Genomic DNA, 15354 nt, shown 5'->3' on the forward strand with positions numbered 1-15354 from the left:
TTCTTTCACAAAGTGCCAACATTTAAGATCCAATCTCACATAATTTTCCTCAAAGACATAAATACAGTCTAAATTGGAAAGTAGTTGCTGTAATCAAAAATGTGTTTTTCGTTTGTTTATGTCCCCTAAAATGTCTGAATTGTTCATCTGTATAATGTTTGTCACTAAAGAGGTGTTCTCACATTCCTCTACTGAAGGGGGGTGATGTCTGTGCACCTACCTAAAATCTGAGAATGAAATGTGCACTGAGCAGGCTAGATTAGGTGCGTCACTAATATGAAAGTCCATCACTGGATAATATGCAACTGCCGGCAAAGAAACCTGAAACCTCCAGGAAGAGCACACTTATTACACCTAATATAAAAATCTCAGTCAGACAGAATATATCTTTCTGCAAACTTTGATTATACATCAGGTATATCATTACGTAATAACAATGTGACCATGTCAACACACATATTACTGTATGTTTCACAACCACTGATGCTGTGTCAGCTATAGCAAGTTACCAGCTAACATGCTAACAAACAAAAATAAACAAACAAGAGAAGTACACAGAGTGCAGATCTGTACAACATGTCTGAATGAAAAATATAGATACAATGAGGATGAATGTATTTTTCATGACTAAAACACAGCCACAAATATTTAATTTATGTCATTCATAACTGGACTTTGAACAGCATTAACTTGTCTGTAGCCTACAGCACAACAAAATAGGAAATAACAACAATAAAAATAATTAAAACAGACAAAAAACATCTAACTACATTAGCCTACTAAGTTAATAAGAAACAAAAATATCAAGGAAGAACGACCAAATCAACAAATTCTGCAAGCCTACAAAATTGGGGAGGCAAAACGCCCTGGAACCCTGATGTTACATGACGCTGTGTAACAGACGGAACAAAACGAGGTAGCAGCCATGATAGCAGGAATGCAGCACAGCCGTACCTGGTGGAATTGTCCCTCCCAGCTCCCTTACTGTCAAGATGGCGGTGAAGATAACAAAAACAGGACAAATTTATCTTGTAAAGTCCCTAACTTTGGTGGATCATAACATATTGGGTCTGGAATCGGTCTGCAGATTCTACAGTTCAGACTTGTGCCACGACAAAAGCCAAAATGTGGCCAGTAACAGACAGGAAAGCTTGTTGTTTTAGTCAAACCGATTTCAGGTAAACTTGTGCCCCCCACTAGCTGGTTGAGAGGAGTGCAGGGTCTGCAGTTAATGACAGTATAAAACAGTCAATAAAACAAGATTTTCAACAATAGGGAATCATCGCAACCACAAGACGTCCTTGAGCATACAGTTATAAATGTGCACACAAAATATGAGGCTGATTGGCCCAGTAGTTTGCCAGATTAGCTGGGGACAGACAGCTAGACACATGCACGCACACATATCCAAACGCATGATCCCCTCTTGGCTTACGCCTGGCGGAAATAGTTAAAGATGCTAACTTCACCTACCATTCTGATTCGTCAGCTTGTCGCTGATTTTGGTGCACAACAGACTCCTCAACTGAGTCTGCTCCCTCTAATGCTCAAGTTAACCATCTTGATGCACACTGCTCTTTCACTGGTCAACCTAGCGCAAGCAGTGATGGTGGGGCAGGGCACGAGGCCAGATCCTGAATTCCTCAATAGCCCTTTTTACACAAAGATCATGCTTTAGGGGCACTACGAAGTCCCCTCTTCATGCCGCCCTTGCATTTTTACACTCCGCCCAAGTGTGTGATGTTATACTGCATGCCTGCATTGCAAAAGTAAAAGAGGTGTCACGGGTGCTACATATTACACCACAGCATCGACCTCTAGTGTGATACATAACAAATACGTTGGCAGTGCTTTCTAAACAATAATGATGGCATAACATGGCAATAATCATTTATCGTCCCTGTTATATGGCAGTGAATCTCGTCCTTAGCTTGTGGAATGTGTAGATATTTTAGGCTGCTGTTCTTCTTCTTTAAGTTAGCTGCTAACTGCTAACAGCTACTTCTTAAATCTCCCGTGGTGAGTCACCTACATAATACACCTTTCAAACGTCACACCCTTTCCGCCCATGGTCTTGTCCTACCAACTGTCCTTTTACACAAACATTGTTTGGGCGCTGTTACTACCCCCGTTAATTGTTACATGTGGGCTCACCATGTTAAACAATTTATTAATAATAGCAGAGTATTTTTTTTACACACTTTGAATTGTCTAGAAGGGGACTTTAAGTGCCTCCTCATTTACTGTTATGACAGCTGAAGATGCCTGTAGTTACCACTTTACCCATCAACAAACCTCAACATCTCTATGCCCATCCCACAACAGTTGCCTCTCTCTTTATTGACACCCTGTCCTGTCTGTGCGCAACATTAACGTCACACACCGTTACAGCCCTGCTATCCACTATGCCCTCCATTTACTCCAGAGCAATCAGTGAATTTCCACCCCTCCACTTGTCCACGCTGCCTCCGGCTATGGCCCTCTGTTCCCATTTTTTGTCCTGGCCATCCAGGCGGACTGTTACGTGAAACCAATATCAGCTGTGCCTGAAAACTGCACTTCCTCCCAGTAAACTGTGACCAGTGGGCAACTGAGCGAGCAACCTGAACAATAAAGTGCTCCTCTCTGATACTTAGTGTTAACAATTCATTTAATCCTGTTTATCTTTGAGTGTGCCACATACAGAGAGCCGCACTGGGAGCCACTGACGCAAGATGTCAGTGCATCAATGCTGTCTTTACTCTTCTGCTGCAGTGGCCCATATTTTTACATAACCCACACAACAGTTTAGGCATGAAGTGTTTGAGGTGCTGAAGAAAGTCAGAGTGCGTAGCTTGTGTTGACTGTAAATGCAACACTCTGGTGGACTTCAGTCGATCCCAGCACTCGGGCATAATTTGTTCATGTTTAGTCAATAGCGGAGTTATTTTACAGGGAATGTTTGTGTAAACATACCTTCTTCGCTCTCTGGGAAATCTTTGGTGCGTGACACAAAAGCTTTTCAACCAGATATTCTCTGTTCTGCAAGAGAAAAACAAAAATACAAATCAAAAATATCATTCATAACGCAAAGAACTGACATTAAATTAATCACAACCTAACAATGAGTCACAACAATCTCATGTATTGTATTTATGAGTGCCATCACTTAAAGGAAAGTTCTGAAGGTCATCTTTCAAATGTTAAAAAGTTAGACAAGTGACTAAACCAGTTTCAATGCCAACAACACAGTGACGTTCAAGCACTTGGTCCTGCTATATCTCATTCATAAAATTAACATTATAAAAAGTGTGCTAACAGGTAATTCAAATAATTACTCTATTTTGCATTGCACATACTCCGCTATTGAACAGCATTTCTTTCCTCTGAACCAGAACATCAGGACACCCTTGTAAATCATCATCATGTTCAATTATTGACCTAAGTATCAACATGGATATAGATTTTAATTAGGTATATATTTACAGGTTTCTGCAATATGATGATAGATACAGTGTCCTTGTGGACTTTTAATACCATATGTTGCTTGATATAGCAAACTATGCATAACCATCATAAATTAATAATAAACTCAACATACAGAGCTGAGTCATTGTTGGAGTTGGCACAAGGCCATAAGCGTAACACTAATAATGAAACTAAACAAAGATGGCAAGTCATATATTTGAAATGAAACAAATACCTTGGCCTTTTGGAAGATTTTACACTTCAAAAGCTCTGCGGCTGTGGGCCTAGAGATAAAGAAAAGCACACTGTTGAAAATACATCACCACACAGCGCTCTCTGAATGCTCATCAGGCGCTTTTTATTGATCGCAAATTGCATCAGCTCTCTCTGCACTGAAATATTTGGTAGATTTATGGAATGCAGGGCTAACCTTTTGGCAGGATCCTTCTGAAGGCACATAGTTATTAGCTTCCTAAACGATTTGCCGTATTTTTTTAGCACTTCCTTGTCTTCTACACCCGTCTCCAGAGTGGGTGGATCGTTCTGTAGGGTGAGCATTAAAACCTAAAAAGGACAAGAAAAAACAACAACAACTCAAAACCGCCCTCACATTTCTGCAGCAACACAAATATTGTACAAGAGGAAAAGAAACTCAAAGCAGGAAAATGTTTGTAGAAGAAATGTTGCGAGAAAACTTTTGCTCTTTATTCGTTGTTTGGTATCCCAATTACAGCAAAAGCAGCGAGTCAGAATGTGTTATCTCAAGTTTCTTTCTGTGCTAATGATGAAACTTCACAGAGACGAGTTGGTTTAGACGAGAATTTAGTAAGCCTAGAGTTTAGGGGCACTAATGGTGAAAGCTGCAAAAATAGCTGTGATTGGGACACCACACTGATTAAATAACAGCCAATAATAACATCCAAGACACTCACCTTCATGGGAGGGTAGCGGTGATAGGGTGCAGAGCCTGTTGCTAACTCTATAGCTGTAATTCCAAAACTCCAAATATCTGCTTTGAAATCATAGCCTCGAACCTGTGGACATATAATTACAATAATCTGTGATATTAAATACACTTAAATCTCTGGGGCATTACGTCAATGTCGGGATTTAAAGGGACAGTCCACCCCCAAATCAAAATACATATTTTCCCTCTTACCTGTCGTGCTATTTATCAGTCTACATTGTTTTAGTGTGAGTTGCTGAGTTTTGGAGATATCAACCGTTGAGATGTCTGCTTTTCTTGAATATAATGGAACTAGATGGCACTGAGCTCTTGGTGCTCAAAGTTCCAAGAAATACATCTGAAAAACTCAACAGCAATATCTCTTTGCAGAAATCATGACCAGGTTACTCAAGATAATCCACAGACCTTGTTGTGAGCAGTTTCACATTGGAACTATTTACTTTCTACCAAACTACACCTGCCAGCCGTATTACTGTGCAGAAGGAAGCCTTCATCTACTTGACCTTATGCTTCATTCTACTTAACTTAGACCTGTTGTCCTCGTCTGTGGACATTTTTTGTGTCATCTAGTGGAATAAGAGCACAATACGCTAATCCATATAAAAACAAGATGGCAGCCATCTCTGCCAAGTCAGTCTGCAAATAACCACTACACAGAAGGAAGAGTGCATCTACTCATGCAAGAGAGGCTCATATTCATGACAGCCAACATGTAAACAACAACGTCCTCCTCGGCTTAGCTGTAACATTGGCTAGCTCAGTGTTGCTACATGAGCTAGCAGTAAATGCACAGTTCCTTGTGTGTGGTGATACTGTTCAGGGTGTAATTCAGTAGAAAGAAAATAGTTCCTACATGAAACTGCTCACAAAAAGGTCTGTGGATTATCTTGAGTAACTGGGTCATATTTCTGGAAAGAGACACTGCTGTTGAGTTTTTCAAATGTATTTTTTTGGCGCTTAGAGCACCACAAGCTGAGTGCCATCTAGTTCCATTATATTTTAGAGAAAGCAGACATCTCTACAGCTGATATCTCCAACACTCAGCAACTCACACTAAAACAATCTAAACTGATATAGAGCACTACAAGTAAAAGGAAAAATATTTTGATTTTGGGGTGAACTGTCCCTTTTAATCTCTGGGGCTTTATGTTAATGTCATGATTTACGTGGTTAAAATACATCAGCTAATAGCATTACATCAAGAATTGGATTAGCACTAAGTCCTGCAGAGACAAGCTGAGGCAAATACATTTTGAATGAGATACGATGAACTTCATGACATCACCTGCAGCTACCTTTTTGTACGGATAAAGATAGACTCACCTGTTCCATCACCTCCGGCGCCATCCAGCATGGCGTGCCAACAAAGGTCTTCCGTACTTTGTTCCTAGTCACATCCCCCCCGGTGGATAGGAACGCGCTTACTCCAAAATCTGAAAATATAGATAAACAACCAGTGCCTTATTCATACCTGAATGTGTTGAATGGGTATTTCAGAATGAAATGGCTTTTTTTAGCAAACACAAAAAAACCATAATGTCCAGTCAGTTTTTGTTAATTTAAAGTTCAGCTTTGTGACAGGTAAAGAACTGCAGCATGGAGAGTAAATATTGGGCCAAAAGCGAGGTTTTATTTGATATCAGATATCATTTCATTATGTTTTTCACCAAAATGAAAAAAAGGTCTACCTTTTACAGAAGACCTGCAAAAGCAGCAAATGTCTTTTACAATTCACCAGGACTTAAAAAAACTGCTAGCTTCAATTAGGTTATGGAACAGCGAGATCCATAATATGCACACCTGACAATCACGATTCAAGCGATTGGTGCTGGTTTTGTTTTCAGCTTCCAGAAATCAAATATCATGTCAACAATTAGTCAAGAAATATTACCAGCCTCATGTAAGACTAGCTTAATCTCTGACTTAACAACAAATACTATAAATATGCATCACTTTTATCATGAATTCATACCATCTGTGAGCGCAGTTTCAGTGTTCAGGCATTTCTGCTTTTGGTTTTAATGAAAATCTTGAGTGTCACAGAACAGAACAGTAATATCGTGTTCAACACACCTGCAATCTGAACAGATCCGTCTTCTCCCAGTAGTATGTTCCCAGCTTTCACATCCCTGAGGTCAACAAAACGCAGACACAGTCAAACAACAAAGTCATGTGGAGCAGCATTGATTCTTCCATTCGTGCAAACAAGTTCCACAGCCCACCACCATCTGGATCTTTGCCCAAGGGGCTGATAGAGGTTTAATCGTGCCTCTCGGTGACCTTGAAATGCAGGGAGTTTAGACAACACGACAACAGCACTGCTTTTTAATAAACAGAATGGCCTGATAAGATTCATTTTACATTTTATCCAGAGAGCAACAACATTTTATATGATCATACATTTTATGAATGTTGTTTATTTTATGTAAGTCAAAGACTCTGACCTGAATTTAAACAGCCACATTAGAACAATTACGAATCAGCCGATTACCACTTAAAAACACAGCAAGACTTAAAGGATTTCTGTCTCAACAAGATACAGAAAGAAACTTGTTCATGCATTTATTTTTTAGCAGACTCGACTATTTCAATGGTGCCTTCACAGGTCTTAGTAAAAAAAATCAATCAGACAGCTGCAGCTTGTCCTGAACGCTGCTGCCAGAGTAACACCAAGACAGTGCAGCACAATACACAGTTCCTTGTATCATTGCTGGCTTCCTGTGAGTCAAAGGATAGATCTTAAAATCTTATTACTTTTCTATAAAGCATTAAATACATCTCTGATCTGCTTGTATGCTATGAAACGTCCTGACCCCTCGGGTCATGTGAGACAGGTTGACTCAGTGTTCCCAGGATCAAAACAAAGTAAGGTGAAGCTGCTTTTAGTTTCTGTGCTCCCCACCTGTGGAACAAGCTTTGTGAAGGTCTGCAAAAACTGTCAGCTCAGTTAAATCAGGACTTAAGACATTATCATTTACCACTACTTCCCAGTAAAGTAGATATATGACTTATTTTTAATGCATGACTATTTATTTGCTTGCTTTTGCTTCATGTTTTTCTTTTTTTTTTTTGATGCATTTTTTCCTAATCTCTAACTATTTATCTACTTGTTCCCACTTCTTTTAGTCTTTAAAATGCAATTTTAATGTTGTCTTCATGTCTTATGTTTAATGTATTTTTATGCTCCTGTAAAGCACTTTGACTTACCTTGTGTCTGTAAGGTGCTATTAATAAACTGCCATTTTACATTTGTACAATTTCAACTGGGATTGTCACTGCTAGTTTCTTTTACAACCCGTTTCTTAATTCTGATCATAAACAACTCAGAAAGCAAAATAAAAACAGCACATGTCAGAAAAAAAAAACTAGTTAAAATGTTAAAGTATTACCTGTGAATCTGTCCATTTCTGTGCAGATAGTCCAGGCCCTCCAGGACTTCTTTTAGTATGGTAGCAATAATTGGCTCATCTAGCGCTCGATTTCTGTGGTCCTCTTTGTTTGTGTGCTTAATTATATCCAGCATAGAGCCTTGAAAGACACCACGAAAACACAGAAACATTCAGTTAATATTTCACACATTAATGAAAAACACAAATCAGCTGTAGCGTTACACTGAGTCATTACGTGATCAATATCCAGGCGCAAATTACTTCAGTGTCTGTTAATTGCTTGTTGTCCCTTAAACAGTAAAATGCAGCAGGCAGTACATTATAGTGAGTAACTTCACTGCTGTAATTCCCTCAGAAGTGAGCGCCGTAAGCTGTTTATAATAGCATCCAACCAACAGTTGCAACTGCTGCCTAATGATTGTAATAAAGCCATCCCAAAATACTGTGCTGAAAGAATACTTTTAAGGGATTTACATTCATTTTTTTCAAACATACATAATGAGAAATAGTGGTTGAAATGCTGATTAGATCGCTTTTATTGATCATTTTATGCATGCATTTTGACAGTTATTTCTTGCCAGCTGTCGCGTTTGCATACTTGATATAAATACAGATTAAAGGGACAGTTGATCAAAAAATCAAAAACATATTTTCCTCTGACCTGTAGTGCTATTTATCAGTCTAGATTGTTTTGGTGTGAGTTGCCGAGTGTTGGTGGTATCAGCCGTAGAGATGTCTGCCTTCTCTTGAATATAATGGAACTAGATGTCATTCACTCTGTGGTGCTTACAGCGCCAAAAAATACATCTGCACAGCAATGTCTCTTTACAGAAATCATGACCTGGTTACTGAAGATAATCCACAGTTCCTGTTGTGAGCAGTTTCATGTAGGAACTATTTTCTTCCTACCAAACTACACCCACCAATCGAATCACCAAGCAGAAGGAAGTGTGCAAATACTGCTAGCTCACTTAGCAGCACTGAGGTAGCTACTGTTACAGCTCAGCCATGGACGCCATTAAAGTTTACATCTTGCACTGTCACAAGCTCGAGTCCCTCGTCTATGAATAGATGAAAGCTTCCTTCTGCTCTGTAATACCCATGGTGGGTGTAGAGAAAATAGTCCCTATGTGAAACTGCTCACAACAAGGTCTGTGGATTATCTTGAGTAACCTGGTCGTGATGTCTGCAAAGAGATATTGCTGTTGAGTTATTCAAATGTATTTCTTGGAACTTTGACCACCACAAGCTGAGTGCCATCTAGTTCCATTATATTCAAGAAAAGCAGACATCTCCACAGCCAATATCTCCAACACTTGGCAACTTACACTAAAACAATTTAGACTGGTAAATAGCACGACAGGTACAAGGAAAAATATGTATTTTTGAATTTGGTGTGACCTGTCCCTTTAAATATATGATGCTAACTAATGTAATCACTAGACAATTAGCTGTACAGCTGCACTATTTTTCACTTGCGTCTACAGTATAAGTGAGTTATAACCCAGGCAGCTGTCAGATCGAAGCACAAACATGAAGCATCATCACTTTCTCTGACTGTATTATCAACCTAGATGTTGGGGATCTGGTTCCACGTAGCCCAGCAGCTGAAGCTTACCTCCACTCAGAAGCTTCATGACTAACCAAAGCTCATCCTTCACCACAAAGGAGGTGTAGTAGGAGACAACGTTGGGATGGTTGCACTGGCTCATCGCTTGGATTTCTTTCTATTGTGAGAGAGAAACGACAGCATGTGACATTTCAAGTTTTATCACGTGGCTTTGTTGATGACATGGTGTGTTATTTGTGAAGAGCTTTGCAAAACAGACCATTGCTAAGCATGCAGTTCTTATGGCAGCAATAAAATTATTTTTGAATCAGTATTTTGTGTCACATTTTCTTTATTAAGTAAGCATGTAATAGTAACAGGAACTGACATATATCTCAGTTTTTACAACCTTACAGCAAATGATTCAGTATTACAGCCTCTTAGGTGCATTAATGATTACCGTTATTCAGGCTCACACAGAACAATAATAATATGGTTCAGAGGGAAAGTAGTACTACAGCATAGTGGTTCAAACACACTCTGTGCACACACACTTAGAAAATAAGCCCGTATTTATTGTGCTCACCAATAGCTCATCCATGCTGGTCTGGCATTTTTCCAGGTTTATTCTCTTTATGGCAACGCGCTCCTGTTTGGGGGTACAGAGGGCTGCCTGCACCACAGCTGTGGCCCCGCTGCCTGGAATCACAGCCACAACAGAGCGATGACAAAGTGGACAGGAGCAAAGAGTGTCTCAAAGCGCACACAGCTGGAAGACAACACTGAAATACAGCAGAACTCTGTGGCTTTGTGGTGTTCATTTTGGCCTTCTGTTACTCAGGTTTTATGTCTATGTTATAGTATTCATCTTTCATGCGTGCTGGCGGACATGAGCTGATTTTCACTAGAGAGCTCCTTTTTTCAAACGTGATGTGTTGTTTACTCAGTTCATTACAAATCAGGCCACGCTGGAGTGGTGAAGTTGTTCACACCAAGGAGCTGCGACACACAGCATATTGCTTTCCAACTGTTAGTGGCAGATAAGGAGAAGGAGAGAACACATGAGATCTGACGGATTACCAGTTGATTGTGACAACAGAGGGGGAGGGGGGGGGGTCTCACTAACTCATCACAGTCAGCAGCAAACAGCTGTGGTGCTACTCCTTATCAGCGATGATAGGACTTGTCAGCTCATCTACACAGTGCATGCTTGTGCCAAAAATATTCAGGCGACTTCCTTTTGCTCTTTTTCAGTCTGTTTAAGATTTTAATTGTTGTTGAATTTAGTAATTGAAACTACTAAATTTAACTGATTCATGGCAGAACTGAAAATGAGCATTCTGCGACTGATGCTGGGAGACATCACTTTTTTAAACTCTGAAAAAAGTTAAATTAAAGGAAGAAAACTGACGGTACATATAACTATTTTACAAATCTACAACAGGCATATCCACAGTCTCTCATGTAATAGTACAGGAAGACACATAACCACAAGGTTAATCAGAACAACATTCATAAAACACATGGTGTCAAATGTTTTTATTCTAGTTACGTATATAAACAAGACTTAACAAATGACTGAGCATGTATAAGTTCACTGCCTTTGACCCATAGCTATTGTGAGAGTAAGCACTTAAATAATCAATCGCCAACTATTACGCTCTAAAAAATTTTTCATGCCATTAGTGGATAACACTTAAAATAAATACGTTTTTCAGTGTAAAACAACATTAAGTTTGTTACATTAATGTGTTTCAGTCAGTTTACAGCTTATTTCAAGAAGTTGGTCAAACACAAAAAAATGTTTGACATTTTTCAGTTGGATGGAATTAAAATAAATAAGTAAGAATATCTTAAATAAATAAAATAGTTTGACCACTAAATATCAACACAACTTTTGGATGAATATTAAGTTGATTCAACTTAATGAAGTTTCTTTTTTTAAGGTCAAAGCAAATCATAATGGTTGTACAAAGCTAACTGAGTTGGTTAGATTATAAAAGACTAATTAAATTTACTTTATGAGGCCTTATTTTTTTTAAGTTGAACCAGTGGGTTCTTTTTTAGAGTGTGAGGTAATTGTTTAAGTCATTAAGCAAAAAAATATTACTTTATACAGTTGGTCTGATATGAAAAGGGTGTTAAGACATCGCTCCCATAAACATGATGGACATTTTTCATTCTTTTCTAACATTTAACAGACTAAATGATACATGGAAAAGTAGTTAATAGAGTAATCAATAACAGAAATAATGTAACTAATACTGTAGTTACAGCCTTGCTGGGAATTCAGTCTCTCAATTTTTATTTTGTGTAACTCAAAGTTTTAGTGTGGTTAAAAGTAACAGTGCTATAAGACCTACTATTACCACTATTATCCTAACTACTATTATTATCACGAATATTAATATAAGCTGTTTTTATCACTGTGTATATTTGACATTTGAAACATTGCCAACTTGAGATGACAGGCTATCTAATTCTGTTTCCGTGCCATCACAGATAACGCCAGTGAAATAACACAGTGTGGGTTTTACACAGCCACAGCAACTGTGATTTTAGTAATGACTAATAAACTGGACACGTGCCATAAACTGGCATTGCCAGAGTGGGGCTCTATGATCCGAGCGCACTTGGGCAAAGTGACATTTCAAACCCGGCTCAGTAACCTGCATTTCAACTCACTGGGCTCCATCAGGGTCACCAAACACAGCTGTAGACCGGTAGTCTGTAAAACGTGCCTGTTAACATCCGCATTGCAAAGCATTGCAGGAGGCTACTGCATATGGAAAAGCCGGTAGGCCCCTCATCGTCATCCACAGCTGATAACCGGCCGCCGCGTGCCTTTCCATGATAATATACAGCGTTCATCACATCCCCGGGTACTAACCTATGACTTCCTGCAGCTCGTACGACTCCCTGGTAATTGGCCAGCTGGTTGTCAGCGCTGGTTGCGGGTGGAGGACCGGAGCCGGAGATTCGCCTTGATCCGCCATGATGATGATGATGATTCTGCGCTTGTTAGCAGCCTCTGTGGCAGACAGACAGACACACACCGAGAGGGAGAGAGAGACAGTCAAATTTGACCTCACCTCCTCAGTACAAATGTCAGCTGGCGGCTGCAGCAGAGCAACTACCGCCAGCGAGGAGACACAACCCGGAAAATAACGGACCGCACACATGCGCGCGCACTAACTCACACGCGCGCGCGCACACTTTTCAGTGACATGCCAGTTGAGTACACAATGGTTCAATACACACAGGAAGACATTGATTAAAATCACTATTAGTCATTTTAGGAGACTACTAGACAGTTCAAAACGCTGTTATCTAAATCTTTAATTAATTATGTTTTTTTAATGCATTAAATAACTGTTAAATACTGCCTTCGTTGTTTGATTACTAATAGGAAGAAGGATTTGGCAGTTGCTTTGTGTGAGACAGTACGTATGTGTGACGATTTGATATGTCACATGTATTCAAAACTGCAAGTGATGTTGTTAACACTGGCCAGTAGATGGCGCCACCACATCTTTATATTGTGTATGAAGGCTGAGGGACACAGTAGTCACCATTGCTCCATGCTGAAGAACTGAACATGCATAATAATTTGTAAGTAGAGCTTAAACTAGTAATCGATGGACATAAGATTACAGCAGCAATCGATTAATCGACTAATTATTCAAGTAAAAACACCAAACATTCCCTAGTTGTCTGCCAATAAGTCAAGTGCCAAGTTTTTCAGTACAAAAAACATTAAGTTTGTTTCATTAACGTGTTTTAGTCAGTTGACAGCTTATTTCAAGAAGTTGGTCAAACTCAAAAACATTTTTGGACATTTTTCAGTTGAGTGGAATTCAAACAAATAAATAAGATTATCTTAAATAAATAAAATAGTTTGACCACTTAATATTAACACATATTTGGATAAATATTAAGTTGATTCAAATTAATTAGGTTTTTTGAAGTCAAGCTAAACTAATTGAGTTTGTCAGATTATAAAAGACTCATAGAATTTACTTTATATGGCGTTAAGGAGTTGGAACTAATTAAGACTAACTTGACTACTTACTTTACTATTTACAAAACACCAAACATTCTCTATATTATATATCCATGTGATCTGGACTGTCTGAAGGACAAAAAACAAAACAAATAAAATAAAACAAACAAAAAAAATGGATGATCAGCCAGTTAATCTATATATTATATTATATTATATTGTAAAAATATATCTACTATCCCAAGTCCAGCACCCTGAGGCTAAGTGGAAAGAGGGAGGTCGAGGACTAGTGAGCATCAGAGCCACTATCCAAGATGAAACATCCAAAATCAAGGAATACATCAAGAAGATGGCCCCAAAGGACGAGCTGCTGAGTGAGTGCCTCAGACAACAGAAACCTGATGAGGGCAAAAAGGTGGAGGAGCAAGCAACATGGAGGGACAAGCCTGTCAGATAGAGGAAGTGGCTGATATCAAGAAGACCTACCAGTGGCTGGAGAATGCTAATCATCACAGCACAAGTACAGGCCCTAAGCACAAGGGCCCTAGAGGCCAGGGTCTCCCACAACAGATCAGACCCAAGGTGCAGGCTGTGCAAAGATGGCCCTGAGACAGTCCAGCACATAGTGGCAGGGTGTAAGATGCAGGCAGGATCAGCGTACATGGAGAGGCACAACCAGATGCACAGGAACATCTGTACCCAATATGGACTTTAAGTACCCAAAGCCTGATGGGACACACCACCAACAGGGCTAAGATCCTGTGGGACTTCAGCTTCCAGATTGACAAACAGCTGCTGGCTAACCAACCGGACATAGTGGTGGTTGACAAACACCAGAAGAGGGCAGTGGTGGTAGATGTGGCGATCTGGCAACATCAGGAAGAAGGAACATGAAAAGGTGGAGAAGTATTGAGGGTTGAAAGAACAGCTGGAACAGATATGGAAGGTCAAAGCTGACGTAGTCCTTGTGGTAGTCGGAGCACTCAGAGCAGTGACCCACAAACTGGGAGAGTGGCTCCGGCAGATTCCAGGAACAACACCTGAAGCCTCAGACCAGAAGTGTGCAGTCCTAGGAACAACTAAGATACTGTGCAGAACACTCAAACTCCCAGGCCTCTGGTAGAGGACCCAAGCTTGAGGATGATACAGATACCACCCTGAGAGGGTGATTATTTTTTATATAAATAGATATATTGTCTGTCTACTATTATATTACAGAATGCACAGATATAGCCTGGGCTACCCTCTAGCAGAAAGACAGCGAAGACAGTAGGCCCTATCTATTATAAGAGCTGACTAATTAACATTTAGCTGTTGTGTATTAATTATGTAATTATTTTGTATTATAGAGGCATACAGCATTTATAAAGCGTAACAATGTCTTGTGTATTCTTTGGTTTATGTTTTGTATTTTGCTCATGTAGAATATATTTCATATGGCCTGCACTGAGTTGCTTGTTTACACCGGGCTAAAAGTAATGCAGTTTAATACAACAACCATGCAATAAATACTAACTTCATGAAGGTTATGACATTCAGTTTTGTTAAAACTGTTTTAAAGAGGTTTCCATTTAACTTTAAGGTTTCATTGATAACATTCAAAAAGGACTCTAATTTGCAAAGACTCCTAACACCTCATTAATTTGTTTGCAATTTGTTTATGTTTTTTGTAAATTGTACATCTTTTCTTCGTCTGGAACTCAATCTTTGTTTTTATGCATTATGCTTTAGGCTTTTTTAATGTATGACTGTTGTTATTTAATAGGAGAGGTATCTTGAGGTATCTCGTCATTTTTTGGCTTCTAACCTCTCCTGCACAATGTTTTAACTTTCAATTTCTTTTCCCTGTATTTTCTATACATGTGTGTGCAAGTACACTTAACTAAGCTAATAAATGGTTGGACAAGATATTACAATAATAATTTATTTATCTATTTATCATTATTATTTTATTTTATTTATTTTATTTTTATTTCAATTTTTATTTTTATTTTATTTC

At 39.1% G+C, this 15354-nt stretch overlaps 1 protein-coding gene across 2 annotated transcripts in view; it reads right to left on the minus strand.

Moving 5' to 3' along the window:
- stk39 (serine threonine kinase 39) overlaps window positions 1-12528 on the minus strand; it is a 34443-nt gene extending 21915 nt beyond the window's left edge. The window contains exons 1-10 of one of the 2 annotated variants that reach the window (XM_033618230.2): window positions 12243-12528; window positions 9939-10051; window positions 9422-9530; window positions 7804-7942; window positions 6488-6543; window positions 5738-5847; window positions 4380-4481; window positions 3878-4011; window positions 3683-3731; window positions 2956-3021 (exon numbers count right to left, since the gene is read on the minus strand). In XM_033618230.2, the coding sequence (XP_033474121.2) occupies window positions 2956-3021; window positions 3683-3731; window positions 3878-4011; window positions 4380-4481; window positions 5738-5847; window positions 6488-6543; window positions 7804-7942; window positions 9422-9530; window positions 9939-10051; window positions 12243-12348 (984 nt within the window). In that variant the 5' untranslated portion in view covers window positions 12349-12528. The remainder of the gene's footprint in view (window positions 1-2955; window positions 3022-3682; window positions 3732-3877; window positions 4012-4379; window positions 4482-5737; window positions 5848-6487; window positions 6544-7803; window positions 7943-9421; window positions 9531-9938; window positions 10052-12242) is intronic. The other variant, XM_033618231.2, reaches the window with a different exon arrangement.
- Between the last annotated feature and the right edge of the window lie 2826 nt (window positions 12529-15354).

This window comes from Epinephelus lanceolatus, chromosome 14, assembly GCF_041903045.1.
Source record: "Epinephelus lanceolatus isolate andai-2023 chromosome 14, ASM4190304v1, whole genome shotgun sequence".
Classification (NCBI taxonomy): Eukaryota; Metazoa; Chordata; class Actinopteri; order Perciformes; family Serranidae; genus Epinephelus; species Epinephelus lanceolatus.